This window comes from Podarcis gaigeae (assembly GCF_964106915.1).
Source record: "Podarcis gaigeae genome assembly, chromosome: 2".
Taxonomy (NCBI): Eukaryota; Metazoa; Chordata; class Lepidosauria; order Squamata; family Lacertidae; genus Podarcis; species Podarcis gaigeae.
Genome location: NC_139679.1, coordinates 34,362,059 through 34,384,237, shown reverse-complemented (window position 1 = coordinate 34,384,237; position 22,179 = coordinate 34,362,059). Strand labels below are relative to the sequence as shown.

Here is a 22,179-nt window from a genome sequence, read left to right as displayed (position 1 = left end):
GCGCTGGAGTTTCAAGCCTGGTATGTGGGTTGGTGCAGAGATGTGCATCAGCCGAGCATCTCTCTGCCTGCGGTAGACACACACTGAGGAGGCACCACAGGCCTGGTGGTTCAGCCCGCTTGCCTTGTGCATTTATCACACTGCGGCCTCTCTATTTTACATTAGCATGCTCACAACCTACAGGCTGTCGGTGTTCAGCGCTGAGTGGGGCGACCTGATTTGCAGCATATATGTACACGGTGGGTGAGGTTCAGAGGCTGGCTGTTGGCTTAGCTTCTCTGACATCGCAGATTGGGAGGGCAGCCTGGGAGTGATTGCCCAACAGCTAAGAGGGACGTGGGAGACAGGACCACTTGCCCGCTAAGGTCAGAAAGCAACTGCTTTAAAGTTAGGCCAGGATGTAATAGCTCTGTCCGGTGCCTGTTTGCTTGGCAATAAGTCACACTGAATTCAGAGGTATTTACTCCTAAGTATCCGTGCAAAATGGGATGCGGGTGGCACTGTGGGTTAAACCACAGAGCCTAGGACTTGCCGATCTGAAGGTCGGCAGTTTGAATCCCCGCGATGGGATGAGCTCCCGTTGCTCAGTCCCTGCTCCTGCCAACCTAGCAGTTCAAAAACACATCAAAGTGCAAGTAGATAAATAGGTACCGCTCCGGTGGGAAGGTATACGGCATTTCCGTGCACTGCTCTGGTTCGCCAGAAGCGGCTTAGTCATGCTGGCCACATGACCCAGAAGCTGTACGCCGGCTCCCTCAGCCAATAAAGCGAGATGAGCACCGCAACCCCAGAGTCGGTCACGACTGGACCTAATGGTCAGGGGTCTCTTTACCTTACCTGCACAACGGGTCACAGATTTCATATTGTTCCAGGGCTTCTGAAATGCCACTTAGCAGGGTTGCAGATCAGCTCTGGGGTTTCAGAACCTCAAGTTCAAATGTCCTTGGCCACGGACAGGCTGGTGACCCCTGCTCCTTTACGGCCTGTGAATTTGCAAGCAGAAAGCTCATGCGCTCTGGGTGACTTGACTACTGTTTCTCCTGCCCCACACTTTCAGATCAAGACGGTGCAGAGCCCTGCCCCAACTCTATTGCTGTTACTAACCTTCTGCGGGCAGCCAGCTACACCGGCCACAAGGAATGGGTGAAGAAAGCGGGGCAGATCCTGGCTGCCTTCTCGGAGAGGCTGCTGAAAATCCCTGTGGTCCTCCCGGAGATGGCCCGATCCGCTGCAGCCTTCCACCAGACCCTGAAGCAGGTAACTTTTTGGGCTCCTCCTTAATGTTAAGGGGTGGGGGGATCCTCTGGCACTCCCCAGCCTCTACTCCACAGGAAGATAGCCAGGGGAGATTGCCAGCATCCTTGTTCCCCCTTCCAAAGTGACGAAAGTCAGGGTGGAAAGGGGAGACCATTCTCCCTACCCCCCCCCCCGGTTCCCACCATTTAACACCCCCCCCCCATTTCTCCCTCCTTTGGCCTGAGCCAGCAGGGATGTTCTCATATTTTTTTAGTTCATAGGATCAAGAGAGTTGGACCCAACTAGTCCAGCCCCCTGCAATGCGGGAATATGCAGCTATTCATACAGAGATTGAACCTGCAACCTTAGCATTATCAGCACCACGCCGTAACCAACTGAGCTATCCAGTCTTTTGCCCTTCAAGAGAAGAATTTCAATACAGTCATACCTCATGTTACGTCTGCTTCATCTTACGTTCTTTCAGGTTACGTCCCGCGGCGACCCGGAAGTACCAGAAAAGGTTATTTCTGTGCTTCGTCGCTCGCGCATGCGCACAAAAATGACATCACGCACATGCGCAGAAGCGGTGAATCGCAACCCGCGCGTGCGCACATGTACCGCTGTGGGTTGCACTCTTTTCATGTTGCAAAAGGGCCTCTGGAACGGATCCCATTTGCAACAAGAGGTACCACTGTATATATATTCTGGGCTGGAATCAGCCAGCCCAGTTTGTATACCGTCTTTCTATATCACTGCACACAAGGCAGTTTACAAGCTGAAGAAACTACCAAATGTACAATAAAGATCACATACCTTAGAACAATCTGATCCAATAATATAAACGTAACCTTAAAATAAAGCGTGTACGGGGGGAAGGGTGGAGCGGGAGGGTCCCTCGGCCTTTGTTTTGGCTTTTCTCCTACTGGGAGTTGGTTGGATCCCTCCTGAGTCTTTTATCGGTTGAAAGGTTCGAGGCATTCAGCCCAGAAATAGAACAGGCCCCTTGCGCATGCACCCTGAGAGTGTCACCTGCGATGGGCCCTGGGAGACCCATGGCAACATGTTTCACCACTGCTTGTGAGCAGAGTATAGTTCATCGTATTCTGCAGAGGTGTTTTCCCACCTGTTTTGTTTTCTTTGCTCTTTAAAGAAGTATTTGGAGCACATCCTTAATTCTGCTTTATTCTCTGGGCAGGTTGTTATCTGTGGTGACCCAGCAGGAGAAGACACCAGAGAGCTGCTGCACTGCTATTATTCCACGTACACTCCAAACAGGGTAAGACCCACCAGCGGACAGCTGGCTCCTCCCTCTTTTGTGCTGCTTCTGGGTCTTCTGGCCCAGGTGTTTTCACTTTCAGGATGTCGGTGACTGCTCCCAGTCACCAGTCTAGCTGCCGCATTCTGGATTAGTTGTAGTTTCCGAGTCACCTTCAAAGGTAGCCCCACGTAGAGTGCATTGCAGTAGTCCAAGCGGGAGATAACCAGAGCATGCACCACTCTGGCGAGACAGTCCGCAGGCAGATAGGGTCTCAGCCTACGTACCAGATGGAGCTGGTAAACAGCTGCCCTGGACACAGATTTGACCTGTGCCTCCATGGACAGCTGTGAGTCCAAAATGACTCCCAGGCTGCGCACCTGGTCCTTCAGGGGCACAGTTACCCCATTCAGGACCAGGGAATCCTCCACACCTGCCCACCCCCTTTCCCCCCAAAACAGTACTTCTGTCTTGTCAGGATTCAACCTCAATCTGTCTATGTTTGATGTAGACCTTTTATTTCATACATCAGTTCAAACCCAGAGGGGCCCAGGCTTTCTGGTTTTCAAATATCTTTTTGGAGAGGTTATTTGGCTTGATGCAATCAAGGTGAATAGTATGTTGAGGGGTGATGTTTGAAATCCGTACAGCGATGTCCATTTCTTTGTACAAGATCAGTCAGTACACTAGTATTATCTCTTCAAATGTGTGGCAAACGTAGCTATTATGGCTGTCTAGCCTACAACCTGTGTTTGTATGTCTGTGTTGGATTCTTTTGTTACCAGTAAAAAATTAATGTTTGTCAAAAGGGGGGGAATCGGGGGAGGGGGCAGGCTGGATACAGGCTGGCTGACCATAGGGATCAAGATGGCAGGGTGTTTGACTGATGCCAACAACCCAAGGAAGTGCTGTGTTTGGTTGACAAAAATGGCAGGGGATGTTGTCGCTGGCTTGCCCACAAGAGCTCCAATCCCCTAGTTTGAAGACTATAAGAAGAATGAGCACTCAAGACAATGTGATTTATTTCTTAGCCAGCGTGCTAGCCTGCAGACCCATGTATGAGATGTAAAGCCCCACCCCAGAGTGGATCTCTTCAGAGCTATCAACCAGGCACCTATTTGGTCTGCTTACCAAAGCAGCCTGCTTAGAGTAACTGCCTTTAATTCCTTGCACCCCCAGACAACCCTTGTGAAACTGCCCAGTGTTAGAAACTGAGAAATGGAAGCTCGGAGCTCAATGGCACCTTAAACCTAGCTTATGGGCACAGCAACGGAATGTCTAGGCATGCTTTATAATAACAAGAATACAAAGCTGAAAATGAATGAACTGCAGCTAAAATATTACGTTCGTTTTTCACAGGGTCTGCTCCTTCCCCTGCCCACCCCACTAATATTCTTAAGAGGGTCTCTTCTCCAGTCTCCAGGGAGTAGCTGGAAGTGGGGAGGCAGAAAAAGGTCCTCCTTTCCTTCTACTCTGCAGTTTTAATTTGATATCTTAGATGCAGTACTGTACCCAGAGCTCAGAAACTGCTTGCGCTAATTAAATTCCCTGTCGCAAAATGCGCCTAGAACAATGGGAGTTTCGAACATTGAAGCTGCCATCAACTTAATAAGGAGGGCCAGATTCTGTGACCAGTAGGTGTTACAGAAATGAAGGCAAAGGGTTGCACTGTTAGTTACGGATTTTAGATGTTTCTCCCTCCGGGATTGGGTTTCTGGAGGTCACTGAAAAACACAGAGACTCCTGGAAGTGGGGACTGCAGAAGCTCTGTTTTGCCGCGTCCTGTTGTGCTCTACAAGCTGTGCCTCTTGGCAGAATCCTTTAAGGACTGTGTGAAAACTGGCAAACGCTGAAACATCTGTAAAGGCAGCGAACATTTCTGAAGCTGAATTTGTGCACTCCATGAAGCTATTTGCTAAGCAATCGAGGGAGAGACACACACAAGTCAAAATTTGCCTGCCTTCGGATTGGGGTGCAGCACTCTGCTTGGTCTGTAGGCTCTAAGCAAAGCTGCTTGCCTTGACTACCATGGGATGAAATCCTTGCAGTATGAAGAAGGCCTTAGGTTGTTTATGTCTCTTTGCTTCTCTCTGTTCTTCTTCTCCTTGATCTCCCTGCCCTCTTGCCTTTGCTGGATAAATTCTACCTCCCAGACACTCCCTTCCAGCTCACTTCCCCTTCTTTCTCCAAGGTAAAGGCAGCGGTGTCTCATACTGCAGGGGCTGCTTTCATCTAACAGTGGCAACATCAGCAGCTTTGTCTTTTGGCCCCTGCCTGGGAAGCAGGTTGTTCCGACGGCAGCCACATATGCTTTAGCATGGGGTTCTCAGCACTTCCTCTCTGGGGGGCTAAGCACACATTGCTGTGGCCTGCGTCTCGCCCAGCTGTCATCCTCGGAATGCCCACGCATCTGGAGTCATAAAGCTGACACAGATTCCATGCAGAAAAATGTCCTCTTTTCCTTAGCAAAATGGACGGTTTGGATGACAACAGGCAGACTGTTGACTGCAGAGTTTATTTCCCTCCTCTGGAGAGAGGATACATGAGAGCGGTGGTTAAATGCATTAGGCTTGGGCTTTTGATTGCAGAGGCTTTTTTATTTAATACCAGTTAGGGTGTCCCAGGATATGTCAGTCTGTTTCTTTGTGCTTCAAGTTTGCCAGTGTCTTGGTTTCTTCTGTGGGCCAGATTCTGCTTGAAGAAAGCTCTGCTCCAGCAGCTTGGGATAAATCCTGCATGTTGCTGTCAGTTGCTTTGGCTGCATTATTTGGAGCATCTCGCCATTCCATTTTATTTTGCCTGCCAGCAGGGGGAGAAAAAGAGGTGGTAAGGGTGTCAGCTGTTTGGGGCAGTGGAATTGCTGGGGACAGATGGAGGGCAGGGAGATACTGAGATCCCTGAAAAGAGGCAAGGGGACTGAGCAGCCGGACATCTCAGAAAGCCATGCTTTGCGCCAGATTCGTAGGCACAACCCAGCTCTCCCCTTTTGCCAAATGCTTTACTCTGCACCCAAAAAAGTAAGTCAATTTTTTTGCCTCTTTTGGGGTTGAAGGGAGGAACATCAGGGAAGCTTTCATTCAGCAGAGGCTTGTCACTTATTTAAGTCTACGGTGGGGAACTGGATCCGACCAATGGGATAGATCCTTATCCCCACCACCTCCCGCAGGCCACGTTTGACAGGAAGGTGAGGCTATGAAAGCCCAGCTGATAGTTGGCACAGGCCAAATGGCCAGGCCTGGTGGACTACATTAGGCCCGTGGGCCAGGGTTTTCCCGCCTGTGCCTTAAGGCTTCATGACGCGATGGGGTGCCGAGGTGTTTGTGTGTTTTGCTAAAAACAACCCTTGTGCTGATTCCATCCCATAGCCTCCTGGGCTGCCCACACTCCCCAAAAGCCCTTGGGAGGACCTCAAAGCGTGGGAGCGCCTGAGACGGGGCTTCCTGTATCTATAACGTGGCTCTGAGGATCTCCACAGGCAGCCTCCAGCACTGCTCTTATTTTGAGGTCCTTTTAGGAATGCAGCACAAGGATTATTTTTATGTGAACACATAGGCACACTCTTTGGCCAGCTTTTAACACTACGAAGCCTTAACATGAGTGACAAACCCCCAGAAGTCCCCTCAACTTCCTGTATTTTCAAGGCTGATTTATTTTTGCCTGAGTAAACCATGAGGGTGGCGGTGGGGAGATGTATCAGCAGAGCTTTAGTATCTCGATTCCTCCTATATTTTAGTGTGTGGCCTATAAAGTGGCATCTCAGGTTCCTGCTTATGGGTTTCCCAGGATGCTGTTGTGCTCAGGTACTGCCTTTGGCCTTGCCTTAGGCATCAGGTTGATGACCGTGAGAACAGGATATCACATTAGATGGACCTTTGGACTGATCCAGCGGGACTCTTACGTTTTGATGGCAGCTGGCTCTTCCAGCAGCTGTCACATTTGCTAGGCTGCATCCCGCCTCCTTATGACTGATACCTTCCTTACTGAAGAACATGCCACGTTGAATGAAACTGGGATGGAGAAAGATTGGGGAAGCTGGTGGTTGTGTGAGTTTGCCTGATGTTGGGTCTCCTCCGCAAGTGGCAATAAGCAGTCAAAGGGCCAGAAATTCATAAGCAAGCCATAGAAACCCATGACCCTGCCTGCTTGAGACCTGTTTACTTCTATTGAGTTATATGTTCACGGGCATTTGGCTTATTGTACTAGGGAGCTATATACCAAGGTGTTGGTGTCAGGAACTTTCGTCCCCAGTCTCTACATGGAGCAGTACATATAGAATTTTGAAAACCTTTCAGACACCTGAGACTTCTTGACTCTTTTCTGTGTGCTTCCTTATAGGGGTGTTCAAAGTGTGAGAAGAACAAAACATTTGAAGTTGCCTTAAGGCCCACAGATCTGGAGATGTGTCTGCAGTTGTGTAACAATCTGCCTTCACAGTTGCTCTCCCTTTGCCACTCAAGCCTCAGAACCAATCATAACAATACAATTCCCACAAAATCGGGAGTTAATGCCACAGCTTCACCCGCTGCCACAATACCAATCCTTTCCAAAACAGACAGACCAAATCAATCCCTGGTGATGGACTTGAACCAATCATGGCTTCTTGAGCCAATCGCATCCTTCCTTAGCCTAATTTGCCTCACGAAGCTGGTGTGAGGATAAAAATGGTACAAGCCATGCGTAAGCTCAGCTGTTCTGAGTACAGTGGACGCTTGGGTTGCGAACGTGATCTGTGCGGGATGCACGTTCGCAACCCACAGCATGCGCAACCCGCGTCTGCGCATGTGCGGGTTGCGATTTAGCACTTCTGCACATGCGCCATTCCGGTACTTCCGGGTTTCGGTGGTCCGCAACCCGAAAAACGCAACCTGAAGTGGCTGTAATCTGAGGTATGACTGTACAGTGGTACCTTGGTTCTCAACCTTAATCTGTTCCGGAAGTCCATTCCAAAACCAAAGTGTTCCAAAACTAAGGCGTACTTTCCCATAGAAAGTAATGCAAACTGAATTAATTTGTTCCAGACTTTTAAAAACAACTCCTAAAATAGCAATTTAACATGAATTTTACTATCTAGCGATACCATAAAAGAAAGCAGTAAACAATGTTCTGCAGTCACACAATCAATCAATCAGTATCTGAACTGGGTTCCAAAAACAACAAAAAAAGAGCCGCAAAAACAAAAACGCAAAATAAATAGCAAAAACAGACAGACCTCAGTGTAACACTCAAAATGGAAGTGTGGCCCTCAAATTGGAAGCGTAGCACTCAAAATAGAGCATGTTTGGCTTCCAAAAAAAGTTCACAAACTGGAACACTTACTTCCTGGTTTGCAGTGTTTGGGTTCCAAGTTGTTTGAGTACCAAGGCGTTTGAGAACCAAGATACCACTGTACTATACAAAAAGAATACAATACAAATGGTGTGTGTGAGGGCGTAAGAAGAGGCCTGCTGAGGGCGTAAGAAGAGGCCTGCTGAAGCCTAAGGACCACCTCGTCTGGCATCCTGTTCTCACAGCGGCCAAGCCGATGCCCATAGGAGGCCCGAGAGAGCGGGATTCGAACACAAGAGCGTTCTCCCCGCTCGTGATTCCCTGCAACTGGCGCCCAGAAGCATACTGTCTTCAGCACTGGAGGGAGAACGTAGCTATTGTGACTAGTAGCCATAAAAATACCTTATCCTCCGCAAGGGAGATAAAGAGAAAGAACAGTGCTATTCTAAGATAGGCTTCCTGGAGCTGTCCAGCACAAGTGACTGGGAAATGTGGTCTGAAGCAGCTGCTCTTGCGCTGAATGCTGGGCTCTCTCAGGCATCGCTGGGGCTGAGGAGCAAATCCTTGCACCTGGAGCTGTTTGCTGCTGCCCTGTCCCCGCCTCTGCTGCTGCTGCTGCTCCACCTCTCCCTTTGCCTTGGCGGAGAAGGATTAAAAGCACTGACCCACTTTGGAGCTTTGAAAGCGCCGTGTCGGCAGCGGGGAGCCGAGCCCGCCGTTGCCAGTGCTAATAAATTACTCCCTTTCCCAACAGCTGTATCAGCTTTTTGTTCCCTGCAACCTGTACGTGTTCTGGGAGGGGCCCCAAGATAGATGATGAACCAGCGGAGGAGGCCTCTCGGAAGGGGAGCATGATCAAATCAAACAGCATGGAAATTAAATTCCATTCTCACCGTTTAATTCAGTTTACTCTTAACTGCAGCAAAGAGCTTTGGAAGGGAAAGCTGTGATTGTCAGCAGCTCTTTCTCTATTTGTCTTCCATATAACGAATAGGGTGAGGGAAGGGGATGTTGCCCTCCCCTCCCTTGAGTATTTTCCCTGGATGGCTGGACCTTTGGGGAGACGAACCCCCACTTCACTCTGTGGCCATTGACTCTCATTTCCTCCCCTGACTGCTTCAGTGACATGCTGCCACCACCTGCTGGCTGTCCAGAGGAGCAGCAGTGACTTTGTTGTGAAAGAAAGATCAGCCCAAATTGCTTACTCAAAAGTCATAAACAAGGTGCAGTCAGCCCGCCCACCCACCCACAAAACATAACATGGAAGCTTCAGATGGTGGGTTGCACTGGCAGCGGACTCCAATCGCGTGCAGGATTGAAACATGCCTGCAATGAATCAGAAGATTAAGCAAGGGGTGTGATCACAGTGAGACTTGGGCCAAGGCACGTCACTCTAAACAACTGCATGTGCAGAGATGAAGCGCTTCCTAGGTTTTTGTGCCACTAAATGGACAACTTGGGATCTCCAGTGGTGCTACATGTGATCACCACCTGGCTTGCCTTTGTCATGCAAGTCTGACCTTGGAATCAGCCAGTGGCTCACTCAGTGTGGTGTAGTGGTTAAGAACGGTAGACTCGTAATCTGGTGAACTGGGTTCGCTTCCCCGCTCCTCCCCATGCAGCTGCTGGGTGACCTTGGGCTAGTCTCACTTCTCTGAAGTCTCTCAGCCCCACTCACCTCACAGAGTGTTTGTTGTGGGGGAGGAAGGGAAAGGAGAATGTTAGCCGCTTTGAGACTCCTTCGGGTAGTGATAAAGCAGGATATCCAATCCAAACTCTTCTTCTACTTCTCTCTGCAGGTTACTCCTCTTTCTTCCACTGCTGTCTGGTTTAAATAAGAACCTCTCTCCAACAGCTTCTCTTGGCATATCTGCCTCCTCTGTGGCGCTTCTGAGATTCCCTCTGGTATAGTCCTACTTTTGGGGGAGACTATCGGTGGAAGGATCTTGTCTGTGACGATCCCTGGCTTTTTTCTTGATAACGTGTTCTTCATCCTTTTGAGTACCTCCACATCATAGGCTCCCACCCACCCCCGCTACTGAATTTGAGTTCAGACCTGGGAACTTCTCAGAGGGCATCATCTAGCTCTCCATTTGCATGGTCAACGTTTTCACCATATTGTCCAATCAACATAGCATAAAGGAATCATCATAAGAATACAATTGGATCAGACCAATGGTCTCTCTAATCCAGTATGCTGTCTCCTGATGTGGCCAACCAGATGAGCCCAAGAAGCCTGCAAGCAGAGCAAAATGTAGACAAGTCATCTCCACCTTCTTCTCTCCCCTCCCACAACCCCCTCAACATTCCTCAGAAGTGCATAGTTCAATCATTGCCAACAGAGGGAAAAATACAGATGCCACGAACTCTTCGTTTCCCAGTTTTTGTAGTAATTTGGTGTAGTGGCCAAGAATACCAGCATTGGGACCATCCTCAGTAATAGCACAAGAAAAGATAGAACCAGGGCACAGATTCCTTCAGGCAAAGAGGAAACTAGTTCTAACTGATCTGGGTAAAGGCTTGGCTCAGAATGGAATCCCCCAGGATTTTCACGCACATCACAAACTCAGCCCCGTGTCTGGCCTCTTCACTGCTGATTTCATTTTGTGGGAATTCAAGAGCCTATAGGACACAACAACAGTTGGGTACCAAGTCACTGTCTATGTTGCTAACTGCCCACGTGCCACCAAGTAGCCACGTTGGCCTGAATTTCAATGTTCAAGTAGGAAGAGTGTAAACAAAAATACTGGGAATGGGATGGCATTTGGGAGTGATGCTCGGGCTCACGAGCAATCAAAGTGAGCAACTGGAACTACAGAATGGGGCAGTTTGAAAGTATTTGAGGCATGCTGAGAACTTTGGCTGGCTTAGCATTACAGAATATCACAGGGTGGTGACCCCAAAACAGGTTTTTTCTGCCATTGCCCCCTGCACTCTGGAATGCCCTTCCCTCTGTGTCAGGGAACTGCCATCAGCTGAGAGGTGAGAGTGGAAGGGCAGTTGTGTTATAGGGAACCTCCGAAAGTCCTGCAAAGCAGTTCCTCCTCTGGTGAGGAGGAAAGCCCCACCTCCAGTGGGGAGGAGGTGGTGGGACCAGAGCCTCAACACCGACCCTGAGCAAGTCAGAGAGGAGGGAAGTACCCCTTTGCCAGCACCCACTCTGCGCAGTAGGTTTCGGCGCAGGGAGGGGAGGAGAAGTTTGGGGGTCACACGACTGTTATGCTGGGGGAGGTACAAGGACCGACCACTTCCAGATTCTGCTAGCGACTGAGCCAAAAATGAACTTGCGACGCTCTTCACTGTAAATAGTTTGCGCTAATAATAAAGCCTGGAAAAGACAGGTCGGAGTCTTGCCTGTTTGCTCTCGAGCAATCACACCAGTATCTGACACTCTGCCTTATGCGAAACACCCCCCAGAAGTTGCTTCAGACATCTTGTAAAGTCTTATCTTATTGCCCGGGCTTTCCCTGACCCATAGAATTGGATGCTCTTATTTCTAGATCTCTGGTGTTTTTAAAATCTCTGTTCTTATAAATACTGTTTTTTACGACTGCATTTATGGTTGCACTAACTTAGAGATTTTAAAGGTTAAGCGGTTGAGAAATGCCTTTAAATATATAAATAAACGAACTGAGCTGTCCCGCTATTCCAGTGTCATTAGGCACTACCCTCTCTGGGATAGGTGACTGAGCACTTTCCAGCAAAGCCTGTGAACGAAGGTGGGTGAAAGTGTAACCTGAGGCAAGGGGGCGGCATAAAAAGAGAGGTGGCACAGCAGCAGTCTAGGAAGAACTGATCCTCCTTTTGTGCACAGGCTGCGGTGCAAATTTAGGAAGATGTCTTCATTTTCTTTTTGCAGCTCCATTGATCTTTTTGTTTTCCTTTTCTTGCATGTGATGAGGCAGCCCTGAATCACTTCCCCCCGGAGATGCGCTTGCTTGTGTAAGCAAGTCTAACAGATCTATATCAGCATGTTACTTGACATCCTTACTTGCACCGTAGGAGCAAGGTGCTGGTGGCTAAGCCTGCAAGGGTGAATGTAATTGATTTGGTCATTATAGTAATTAATGCCTCACCAAACAATGTAGCAGCATCCTGCTTGGAGTGGAAAGAAAACAGTCATTTCTAAGGTGGAAAGGAGAAGTCAACTTTGCTTTAGATACCCTGTGTTGGAAAGATGACTGGATTTTTTTTCTACGCTGGGACAGCATGGGAGGGTGGAACTGCATGGCACACCTCAGCCTTGTGTCCTCAAAGCCCAGCTGTTGCATCTCCTCTGCAGATTGGGAACAGGAAGGGATGACGTCCGCCAGTGAAGTGGCAGGTGCAAAGTGAGCACTGAGCCTTTTTGTCACCTGAGATGGTGGTTTTCTGCCCCTACCTGCATACTTCATTAAAATTGCACTCATCAGGCCCCCAATTCGCAGATGGGGAGGCATGCCCAGGCTTTGAAGTGAAATACAATTTGTTATTCCACTCCCTTGGGACTGCCAGAGGTCTTCCTGACCAGGGGTGCAGCTCTCTATCCTTTTGACATGCTGGGTGTGGATGGTCCAAGCCCAGGGTTTCTAGATGTCATGCAAAAAAACATTTGGGACAGAAATGTTGGTGTAGGGGACTTCACGACTTCTCCAGCTTGAGAAAAATACAAAATCAATGAAAACAATTAAAATGGAGGCTCAAGTGGTCTCAGCAGCATGAAGTGCCTTCCATTGGCTTGAGCTGGTGGCCCAGCTATGCCCCTATCTGGCCTGAGATAGCCTAATTTCTGTTGTAGTCTGTAGGTTGGATTACCTCAGCTGGTGCAGAACTCAGTAGCCCGGTTGCTGACAAAATAAAAGAAGCCTGACACGTCAAAAGAAACATGTATTATACATATAGAAGAGTCAAGCCCCATGCTGTACTATATTTTTGCAGTATGGCTTTTTAAACATATTTAAGATCAACATATTTTTACACAGTCATATGCACTGTTGTATGTATTTGTTTATGCGGCAGATTACTTTAGGAAACCTGTAGCGTACATGTGTATCTGAATAATGAAGCCACTTCCGCCTTAAGGAGGAGGTGGGGTTGCGGGCTTCACGGCCCCTCCACATGCCCAGGGGGTGGGGGAGACCAGCCCCTGCACGATTGGGGGATTCCTGGCCGCGTCACCTCCTGGCCAGTCAATCGCGTTGCTCCGGGGGTGTGGCCTGCCCCTTAAAGGCAGGACGCAGCCGGGGATCTCCCATCTTCGTCCGCTTCCATCTGTTCTGGTTTTTCCCACTCTCCCACACTTCAAGGTTTTCATTCTTTGAACTTGCTATGGACTTCAGTTGGTTGCTGTTGAGGGGCCTGGTAGGAATTCTTCTTGGTTTTTGCCTACCTCGTAGCAAATTGTCACAACTTCCTGGGTATTGGTGGTTAGGCATTGTTATTGTTCTCTAGTTAGAAGAGGGGAGGTAGCCCCGCATATTGAAGGGTAGTCCGTTAAAGGATTCTGGGGGGCGTGGCCCTGTCCGAAGCTTGGGGAGGTGAGGGCCTAAGGCACGCCCCCGAGCGGTGACCCCGGGGGAGTTCCTAGTTGATGTGCATCAGCAGGACTTCCCCTACTGGTGGTTAACCCTTCCCAGACTTCAAGGGCTGGAGTCAGATATAGTCAGTTAGGTCCAATGCCTAAGCCAATACCGCTCATCACCTGTAACCAATAAAAGTGTGGCCTTTTTTAGCCCATTAACCTTAATAATTGTGTCATGTGTCATTATTCTACCTGGGGGGGTGGGGAACTCGCCACGCAATGCATATTGCATGTGAGAATGGTTTGTATTTTTAGTGGAACTGGTGGTGGTGGGTGCTTGCTTCCCATTTAGATTCAGGAGTTAGATTCGAATTAGGGGGGGGGGGGGAATCCATGCAGATAAGCTTAACCGAGATTTTTAGGCAGTTCCATTCCTAGCTCTTTCTCCTGGCTTGGGCCCGTCTGCTCTGATTTCTGGGCTCAGCCCTTGATGCCTGGCTCATCTCCGACAGCTGCCTACTCCTGAGCCTTGGCAGAAAACGGCATGTTTTGTTTTCCTTGAAAAGTGCCTCATGTTTGGGGTGATTTTTGACATCATTTGTAAGACAGATGCGTGTTGCTTGGCAGTGCTGCTCTCCTCGCTGCCATTTTTCCCTCTCCTTTTCCCTCACAGCCCCATGGCCTCGCTTGCCACCATCCTAATGGTCACGGTGACCCAAGCCCATGATGATCTCATGGACACTGGCGAACAAAACCACTTGGGTCACCCGTCACCACAGCCAATCAGATTAAAGGTCGGCATGACAGCAAACGAAGCTGAGGTCTGTGAGGGCAAAGAAGAATGAAAATGGCGCTGAGGAGAAGCCGCCGCCAAGGGAATAAAAATGTGCTGAACAACATTGAAACAACGTGAATAATCTGTCAGAGGATTTATTTCCCCTCTGCACACAATAATTTGCTTTGCTGCGTGGCTTTGCTACTTCAAAAGTGCATATTGAAATTAGGGGGAGTTCAGTGCCTCTCTATTCCAGATGTGATGTGTCCTTCCGAATGACAGGATTTGAGGGGGTCCCACTGTTGGAAAGGGAAGGCCGTGTCACACCCCATTCTGACACAAAAATGAAAAAGGCAGCAAGTGGGCAGCTTCAGGCTGGAGTTTGCTTTCTGGTTTATTATTCCCTGCCCTGCTAATGGCCTATGGGTAATTATGAAGGATTTCATTATCTCCTTTGTCCACCAAGTGCTAATGCTCTGGCTTTCCTTTATCCTGCCTGAGCAAGAGGACCTCGGGGAGGCTGCAAAAAAAAATGAATTAATGAATTTCTGATTGGACATGAATTGGTAATTAATCACCCCTGGAATTCAAGATAAAGCCAATGAGAGAGAGTGACAGTTTATAAAAAAGAAAAGAAAGACAAACGCGGCCAGTTTGTGCAGGGTGGGGATGTGTGTGTCTGTTATCACTCTTGAAGATGCTCTGAATGCACCAGGGAGGTCAGGTGGGCGAAACAGGTGGAATCTTTACCAAGGTTCCTCTTCCTGGTTTAGGAGGTTCCAAGTACAATAAAATAGATAGTCTGTGTTGTATAGGAGAATCCTTTGGGGGCGGGATGAAGGGGGCTCTGCCACTTCCCAAGGAGTAGATGTAACTGACAGCCATCTTGAGCCAGGAATTTGCCAACATATGGAGGGGGGATAGTGGGAAAGCAAAGGGTGAGTGGCAGGTGGAGCCACTGAAGGCATTGGAGCTCATCTAGGGCACCTTTGGGATGCTGGGGAATGTTTATTTGTACGAAGTAACATTTTCTGGCGTGCAGTTGACCAGGCACTTATGGTCAGGAATTCTCCCTTACTCAGAAGCTGCATCAGGTTTTATGCATGGTAGATGCTGGCTGAAAATGAGAGGCATTTTGACATAGATATAGATATGGTTTGAGGTGACATATGCAATTGCCGACTTGGGGCGTGAAGGGTTGCAGTCTTACCTGTAAACAGAAGTTGCGCATTTTAAGGCACTTGCTGCAACCAAGTGGGAAATGAATTAGTATTAAGTGTGCCTTGGCACATGCAAGCGTGGCCATCTTTGGACGAGACCTGTTTGGTGGCTTCCCTGAATGGCTTTCCCAGACAGGGGAAAGTTAACAGCTCCATGTCAGACACCGGGTGCACTGGATTGGCCCCTCCGATGGCAACTGACTTCCCAGCCTAGGAGGATTATGGGCTCTGGTGTGAAACAGTCCATAATCACCTTTGACTAGCATTCCCAGTGGCTCAGGAAGTTGGTGTCTCTTTCATAAGATCCCAGTTTGAGCTCAGCAGTGCATCACAGAAATGACATATTTGCCTTTACCCCAGGGTGCTGATGTGGGCAATACTGTTTATAGGAGGTTTGGGTACCCTCTCTTTCATATCCTCCATGTGTATGAGAGTGTGTGCACATGGTCTCGCTTTCACACAGTCCAGAGAAGCTTTTTTCCTCTTTCTATGTGACTGATAATGTGATAATTTCACCACACTGATGATTTCACCCTTTCCTGTTCATTTCCTTCTTCCCTTATAAATGAATCACTGTGTGTGTGTGTGTGTGTGTGTGTGTGTGTGTGTGAGAGAGAGAGAGAGAGAGAGAGAGAGAGAAGGGTCCATTGTCCTGTAATGACAGAAGTATTTAGTGTATCTTCTACCCTGTTTCATTTCAGCACACCCTGCCCTGTTTTACACCTTGAACAAAGGTAGATGATCCTTGCGCTTGACAAGCTTCATCCCCAATGCACTTTCCATTAACGCCCAGGACCCAGGGGAGCTAATAATAATTTCTGTATTGTAAAAATTAATTAGTGCTGCAGCCATTCATTTCTCAGGCATGATTAGAGCGTTCCTAACAGGGGTGACCCAATGCGACAGGAGCTGCAGCAGCTTTGATCTGGCCTAGAAAACACCCCAAGAGTCCACTTTGAAATGTTTGTGGAGAGAAAAATCAGAACAGGGAGAAGGACGCTGGGGCATTTTCCAGGAGCGAAACGAATATAATGAAAAGGAGGCCCTAAACAGAATGAGGACTGGCAAGCAGAGGAGAGCCTTGCACTAAGGAAAGGGCGTTTAGATAGGCAGTCAGGTGTAGCCAAGTTACAGTGCGCATATAATGACAAGGGAAAAGATGGGGGAGGAAAACACCTAGGCATTTAAAAGGTACGGGAGAAAAATGCAAGAGGTGAACGGGCTAGCAATTGTTAGTTTCTGTTTGCCACTGAGCAGTGCTTTGGAGTCACAAGGCTCTGTTTACATTCCAGAGACATTCCAGGCTGTTGGAAGTCTCACAGAAGATGGGAGACGGATGTGACATTACTGGTTAATGTTCCTTTGTTTGTTTCAGTTGCTCTCTGCTTTCATAGAGAAAGGATGTTTCTTTTCTGTCTGCGTAGTGAGAAATAAAACTCTTTAGCCATGTAGCCATAAATCTCATCACTTCCCTGTGCTGGAAACTCTGCTGAACGGGAATGTGCCTGAGGCTTCATCAAATTATCGCCGGAGGCGATTCCGAAGGACTCGACCGGAGGAAGATGAGCTTTATCAGCTCGACGGAACGCAGATTCCGACAGGAATGTGCATAGGGATTGGATGCTTAAGAAAGGGCCTTAAGAGACACACACACGGATAGCAAAGGGGTGGAGTCCAACCTTAGCAAAGAAGGTGACAATATCAGTTCTAAAGGCAAGGCTGAGAATGGACACTGAGGCCACAACCCTGGCTGCTGTCACAGACAGAGCAGTACAGTGGCATAATATCACAATAATGCCAGTCCTTCCATGCTACCATGCATGTCTCAAAGGCTAGTAGTGGGGAGGGTGTGGTTTGGGTGAATGACACAGTGTGGAGCCTCCAGGTTTCATGCACATCAAAGCACTTTAAGTCTTAGCAATAGCCCAACTATTTCTTGAAATGCTGGGAACAGGAGACTGTAGAAGAGAGAATGAAGATGTCCAGGTGCCTGTTTCGTGGGGGGGGGGGGGACACCTCTTTGTGTGGAGAAAAAGAGGGAAGGGGCTACCACACCTGGTGGGGCAGCTTGTCTGCCCACTTCCCACTCTGCACTGGCATGCTGGACACCCTCTGGCCAATCAGCTACTGATGCAGACTGAGAAGGTGCACCTTCCCTTGGGACCACTATGGGCTTATATTACAACAGGCCCAACTAGGAGGCAACTAGCACTTCTCCTGTCTCCCCACCTGACTATGGGCAATAAGGCCCTGGGTATCAAAAGGAAAGGTTCTGCTCCTGGTCATCCTGAGCATCTCTGTACAATAGAATACCAAGAGCAATTTTTAAGAGGTTGGGAGAAGCAAGACAATCCATTTTGAACACATTCCAAGGAAAACCTAATCTGTCAGCTATAATAGTTTGATGGAACCTCCATGTTCAGAGAAAGTTGCCAGGGATATACAGATGGGAAGAGGTGATTCTTGCTTGTGGGTTTCCTGGAGGCTTCTGGCCGGATGCGCTTGCTGCATCCTCAGTCTGTTCCAGCAGGGTTCTTCCTATTCTGCAGCCACCTGTGTGATGCTCACAAGCACCAATGGGCCCACTAGTACTTTCTGTGCCACCCATGAAAGGTCTGCATAAACACCCCCTTGGGAAAAAATCCCGCAATCCCCTGTTCAGTGTTCCTGCTCAGTTTCTCCTTGGACGGGTTTGACTTTTCTCATATATATATATATATATATATATATATATATATATATATATCTCCATTTTTTATATTTATATGCAAGACAACACCTTAAACATGCCCACATTTCATTGGATGCCCGGAATGGGGGACCCGTGCTTCCTTCCATTCTGAACCTCTATTCTCTCTGTGAGTGAGCATGGCATTGACCGGTGCCTACCCTCCCACCCCCGGCTGATAATAATAATAATAATAATAATAATAATAATAATAATAATAATAATAATAATATCTTTATTGTCATTGATGTTGAGGAGGGGATGCCTGAGCTATTTTGTGGTCATTTTGTGGGCTCTTTTTGATGTGGCAGACGTTGTGTGTTATGCCATTCCCCTATACAGTGGTACCTCGGGTTACAGATGCATCAGGTTACAGATGCTTCAGGTTACAGACTCCACTAACCCAGAAATAGTACCTCGGGTTAAGAACTTTGCTTCAGGATGGGAACAGAAATCGCGCGGCGGCAGCGGGAGGCCCCATTAGCTAAAGTGGTATCTCAGGTTAAGAACAGTTTCAGGTTAAAAACAGACCTCTGGAATGAATTAAGTTCTCAAGCCGAAGTACCACTGTAACAGTGATGTCGTGTTATGCCACACCCCCATGGCAGACATTCCTCAAATTGACATGTGTGCCCACTGGCCCAAAAGGATTGATGTCCCCTCTTCTAAAGTGTCAGCCATTTCTCCTCAATCTGCTCTGGGTGCTTTTAAGTGGTGGGGGTGGGGGGTGGGGGGAGGCAGGTCCAGAGTTGCTCAAAAGTCCCTGTCAATCACTTCCTGTGTTCAACAGTCATAATGCCTCAGCGAGAGAGAGTTTGTTTCACTCCTGACCAACTTCCTTGATACTTTTGGCCTGCTGTGATGGGCTTCTGTGCTGAAGGCAGCATGAGAGGTGACACAGGCATTTTGAGTGAATGAGAAAAAACCTACTGATACAAAGCCGACACATTCAAGGCATAGTTACAGGTAGCTATGGTCTGCCATAGTCGGGGAAAAAATAAATCCTTCCAGTAGCACTTTAGAGACCAACTAAGTTTGTTATTGGTATGAGGGTCCGTGTGCATGCACACTTCTTCAGATACACTGAAACATTCAAGGCATGGATGAGAAAAAGCCGATTCAAGGCCTCGTCATCCCCTCCCTGTTCCCCCGGAGGATGCTTCAGGTGGACCAAGTTCTTAGGAGCTTTCTATTCCGGTTTGGCTCTCGTGTGTCCTTTGGCTGGTGCCAGCCTCCATTTCATCATGGTATCTCCCTGTTCTCCATTCACGTGATCAGTGAATTCTGACCCTCTGGGAGCTACACATTCAGGATGCGTCAGGAAAGGCCCCCTCCACATATGCTCAGCTCCTCTACCCAATTGGGAACCCTACTTGGTGCGCACAGCCCCTTTCACCAATGCTAAATGTGCAGCTGTGCAAGGAGCATGACCCAGGCTTGCATTGGTGTGGGAAGGACCCACCGGCCACACTTGTACCTCGTCACATGGCATTGAATGCACGGCACGGTTCATCTGGACATTTCCCCATGCAACTAATTTGTGTCAGACTCATTCTTTGGGTGGAGAGAGAGAGAGAGAGAGAATGGCCTGCTATTTAGCCACTTGTGCCAGCCTGACATTCAGCTCCTCGCATGATCTTGCTGCAATCCGGCACCAAGGGAGCAGCGCTGGCTAGAATTTGGGCTAGGCCTGGGCTCAAGCTCCAGATCCTACGTGCAGGAAGCTGGCATGCTGTAAAAGTGATTAATGCAGTTTGAGTTCAATTAGAGCGGCGTGTTTGAAGCCTGCTGGGCAAGCGGGGGTGGCAGCAGCATGATTCTGTTGATCACAGCTTAGTTGTGGCACAGATGGGGCCGAACGGGGAGAGGGTGGCAGGAGGAGGGGAGGGGGAAACACAGGCTCTCTTCCCCGCAAACGGCTTCACAGCGCAGTGCGCAGCTCCAAGTCCCCAGTGACAAGGAGTTGGACAAGGAGAGACTTGCTTAAATAAGTCGCACCTGCACAGCTCCTCATGTCCAGGACACACACGAGCCAGTCGGGATGCTGTGGGCTTGTTTACGCAGCCAGGCTGCTGGGTTGTTAACGGAAGGTGTCAGTTCTGGTTTGCTATTCAGGGTAACAGTTTCTCCCCGGGCTTCATTTCATGAATCTCGGTTTGTCACCACGGATCTGGGTGTGACTAACTCAGGGTGGGCTCCTGTCCTCGGTACCTTAGACAAGAGACAGGTATAACACACCTTGGATAGTCTGTATTACAAATAGGATATTCTGCTCCTCCACATTTCTTCGCAGCAGGCTTGGTAGAGAGACTGTAGTATTGCTTACGCTGCGTATTCCCCTGAGTTGTCAACAGGACAGAGGGAGAAGCTGCTGATTCTTCCATGTTTTCTTTTCATGCAATGTCAGAATTTTTCCAGAATGACTGGAAAGGATCTAGAAGGAATCTGATTGAAATGCCTGCACAGAGAGGCAGGTCCCACCATCCCAAATACAGTGGTACCTTGGGCTACATACGCTTCAGGTTATATACGCTTCAGGTTACAGACCCCGCTAACCCAGAAATAGTACCTCGGGTTAAGAACTTTGCTTCAGGATGAGAACAGAAATCGTGCGGTGATGCGGCAGCAGCAGGAGGCCCCATTAGCTAAAGTGGTGCTTCAGGTTAAGAACAGTTTCAGGTTAAGAACAGACCTCCGGAACGAATTAAGTACTTAACCCGAGGTACCACTGTATTCTTATTGGAGTTGCTTACACACAAGCTGTTCAGTCTGGAGTTACCATCCTTGGTTCACTTAGATTTTATGCAGAATCCATATGCATTCCAGTGTTTTCTGTGTTCCCGCTCTCTGCATATATGATTTTAGGCTACTGTTTTCACTTGCAGCACCAGCCTGTTGGGTGTGTGCAGCCAAATCACAACTGAGACCTTTTAGGGCTGCTCAGTATTTAAGTAGAAGTTTCCTCCTAGTGGCTTCTGCCTCCAATTGCTTTCTGTTCAGCACATCCTTCGCCTCATAATCACTTCTTGTTCCCTTGGTGGGGTGAAGCAGGCTTTAATTACTGGCTTTTATTTTTCCGGTCACTTTTTTAACTGTAAAAGGGTGTAATTTTGCAATTCAGAAAAAGAAAGGAAAATAATGAAAGGAAACCAGTCATTTAAGTCCCCGTCCCCCCAAAAATAGACTGACCAAGAGGCAGTTAATCAGTGATGTTGCAAGCAGGGAGCTTGGAATTAAAGTTGAAGGGGACATTTGCTGAATGGGGACAACTTCTGAGTAAACATTATAGACAGGGCTTAGCAATGGAAATGGGCATTTTGGATAATATAGCACTACATGGTCTTGTGGAATGGCCACCTTAATTGTGCTTCCAGCTGATTTTGAGCCCTAGTTTGCCAGCAACCCAGACAAATCCATATAATCAAGATTATAATGTGTCACAAGCAGGAGAGGCCAAGGTGTGCCATTCCAGAGATACCGATGGAGCAAAGAAAAAACGCCCCGGAGAGTTAATTTCTAAACATATATTTTAAAAATATCTATATGGTGCTTTTCTTGGCAAAGCCCAAGCAAAGCAACTTACAAGCAATAAAAACTACAAGTATGAAAATCCCCCCCAATATTGCTAAAACTTAGAATAAAACAAATTTGCGAAGTCGAAAACAAACCCAGACATCCAGTAATATTTAACTTAGTTGACCCAGATGGCTCCCAGAAGCCACATGTGCTGCACATGTCAGAAACCTGCAGGCAGGGCAGGGGGAATGGGAGGACCGATGGAATGAGCCACCAGTTTAACCCTGGGTCTCTGAAACAGTGCCTAGGAAAGGGAGCAGGTTGCGTCGTCTTTAACACTCACTTTAGCCTGTGTGTCTTCCTTGTTGTCTCTCCCATTTCAGGTGCTGATTCTTGCAGACGGGGACACCAAGGGGTTCCTGTACCGTCACCTTGGCTTCCTCTCCTCTCTGGAGAAGAAAGATGGAAAAGCCACAGCTTACCTTTGCGAGAACTTTGCCTGCTCCTTGCCCGTCACCTCCAGCCAGGAGCTACGCCGCCTGCTGCTGCCCTGAGCTGCCTCCTTTGGTGGCCCTTGCGCTTCAATGGACATGAGAAGAGAGAGCCCTGCTTGGACCTCGCAATAAAGTCTCCTTTGAATAAAGCCAGGTTGGGCCCACTTCAACCCGCCTGTTTCCATTTGAA

General features: G+C 48.4%; 1 protein-coding gene across 6 annotated transcripts in view; it reads left to right on the top strand.

Annotated features, from left to right (window-relative positions):
* SPATA20 (spermatogenesis associated 20) overlaps nucleotides 1-22,179 on the top strand; it is a 48,356-nt gene extending 26,177 nt beyond the window's left edge. For all 6 annotated transcript variants that reach the window (XM_083727957.1, XM_083727960.1, XM_083727961.1 and 3 more), the window contains exons 14-16: nucleotides 1,058-1,257; nucleotides 2,432-2,512; nucleotides 21,879-22,179. In XM_083727957.1, the coding sequence (XP_083584083.1) occupies nucleotides 1,058-1,257; nucleotides 2,432-2,512; nucleotides 21,879-22,049 (452 nt within the window). In that variant the 3' untranslated portion in view covers nucleotides 22,050-22,179. The remainder of the gene's footprint in view (nucleotides 1-1,057; nucleotides 1,258-2,431; nucleotides 2,513-21,878) is intronic.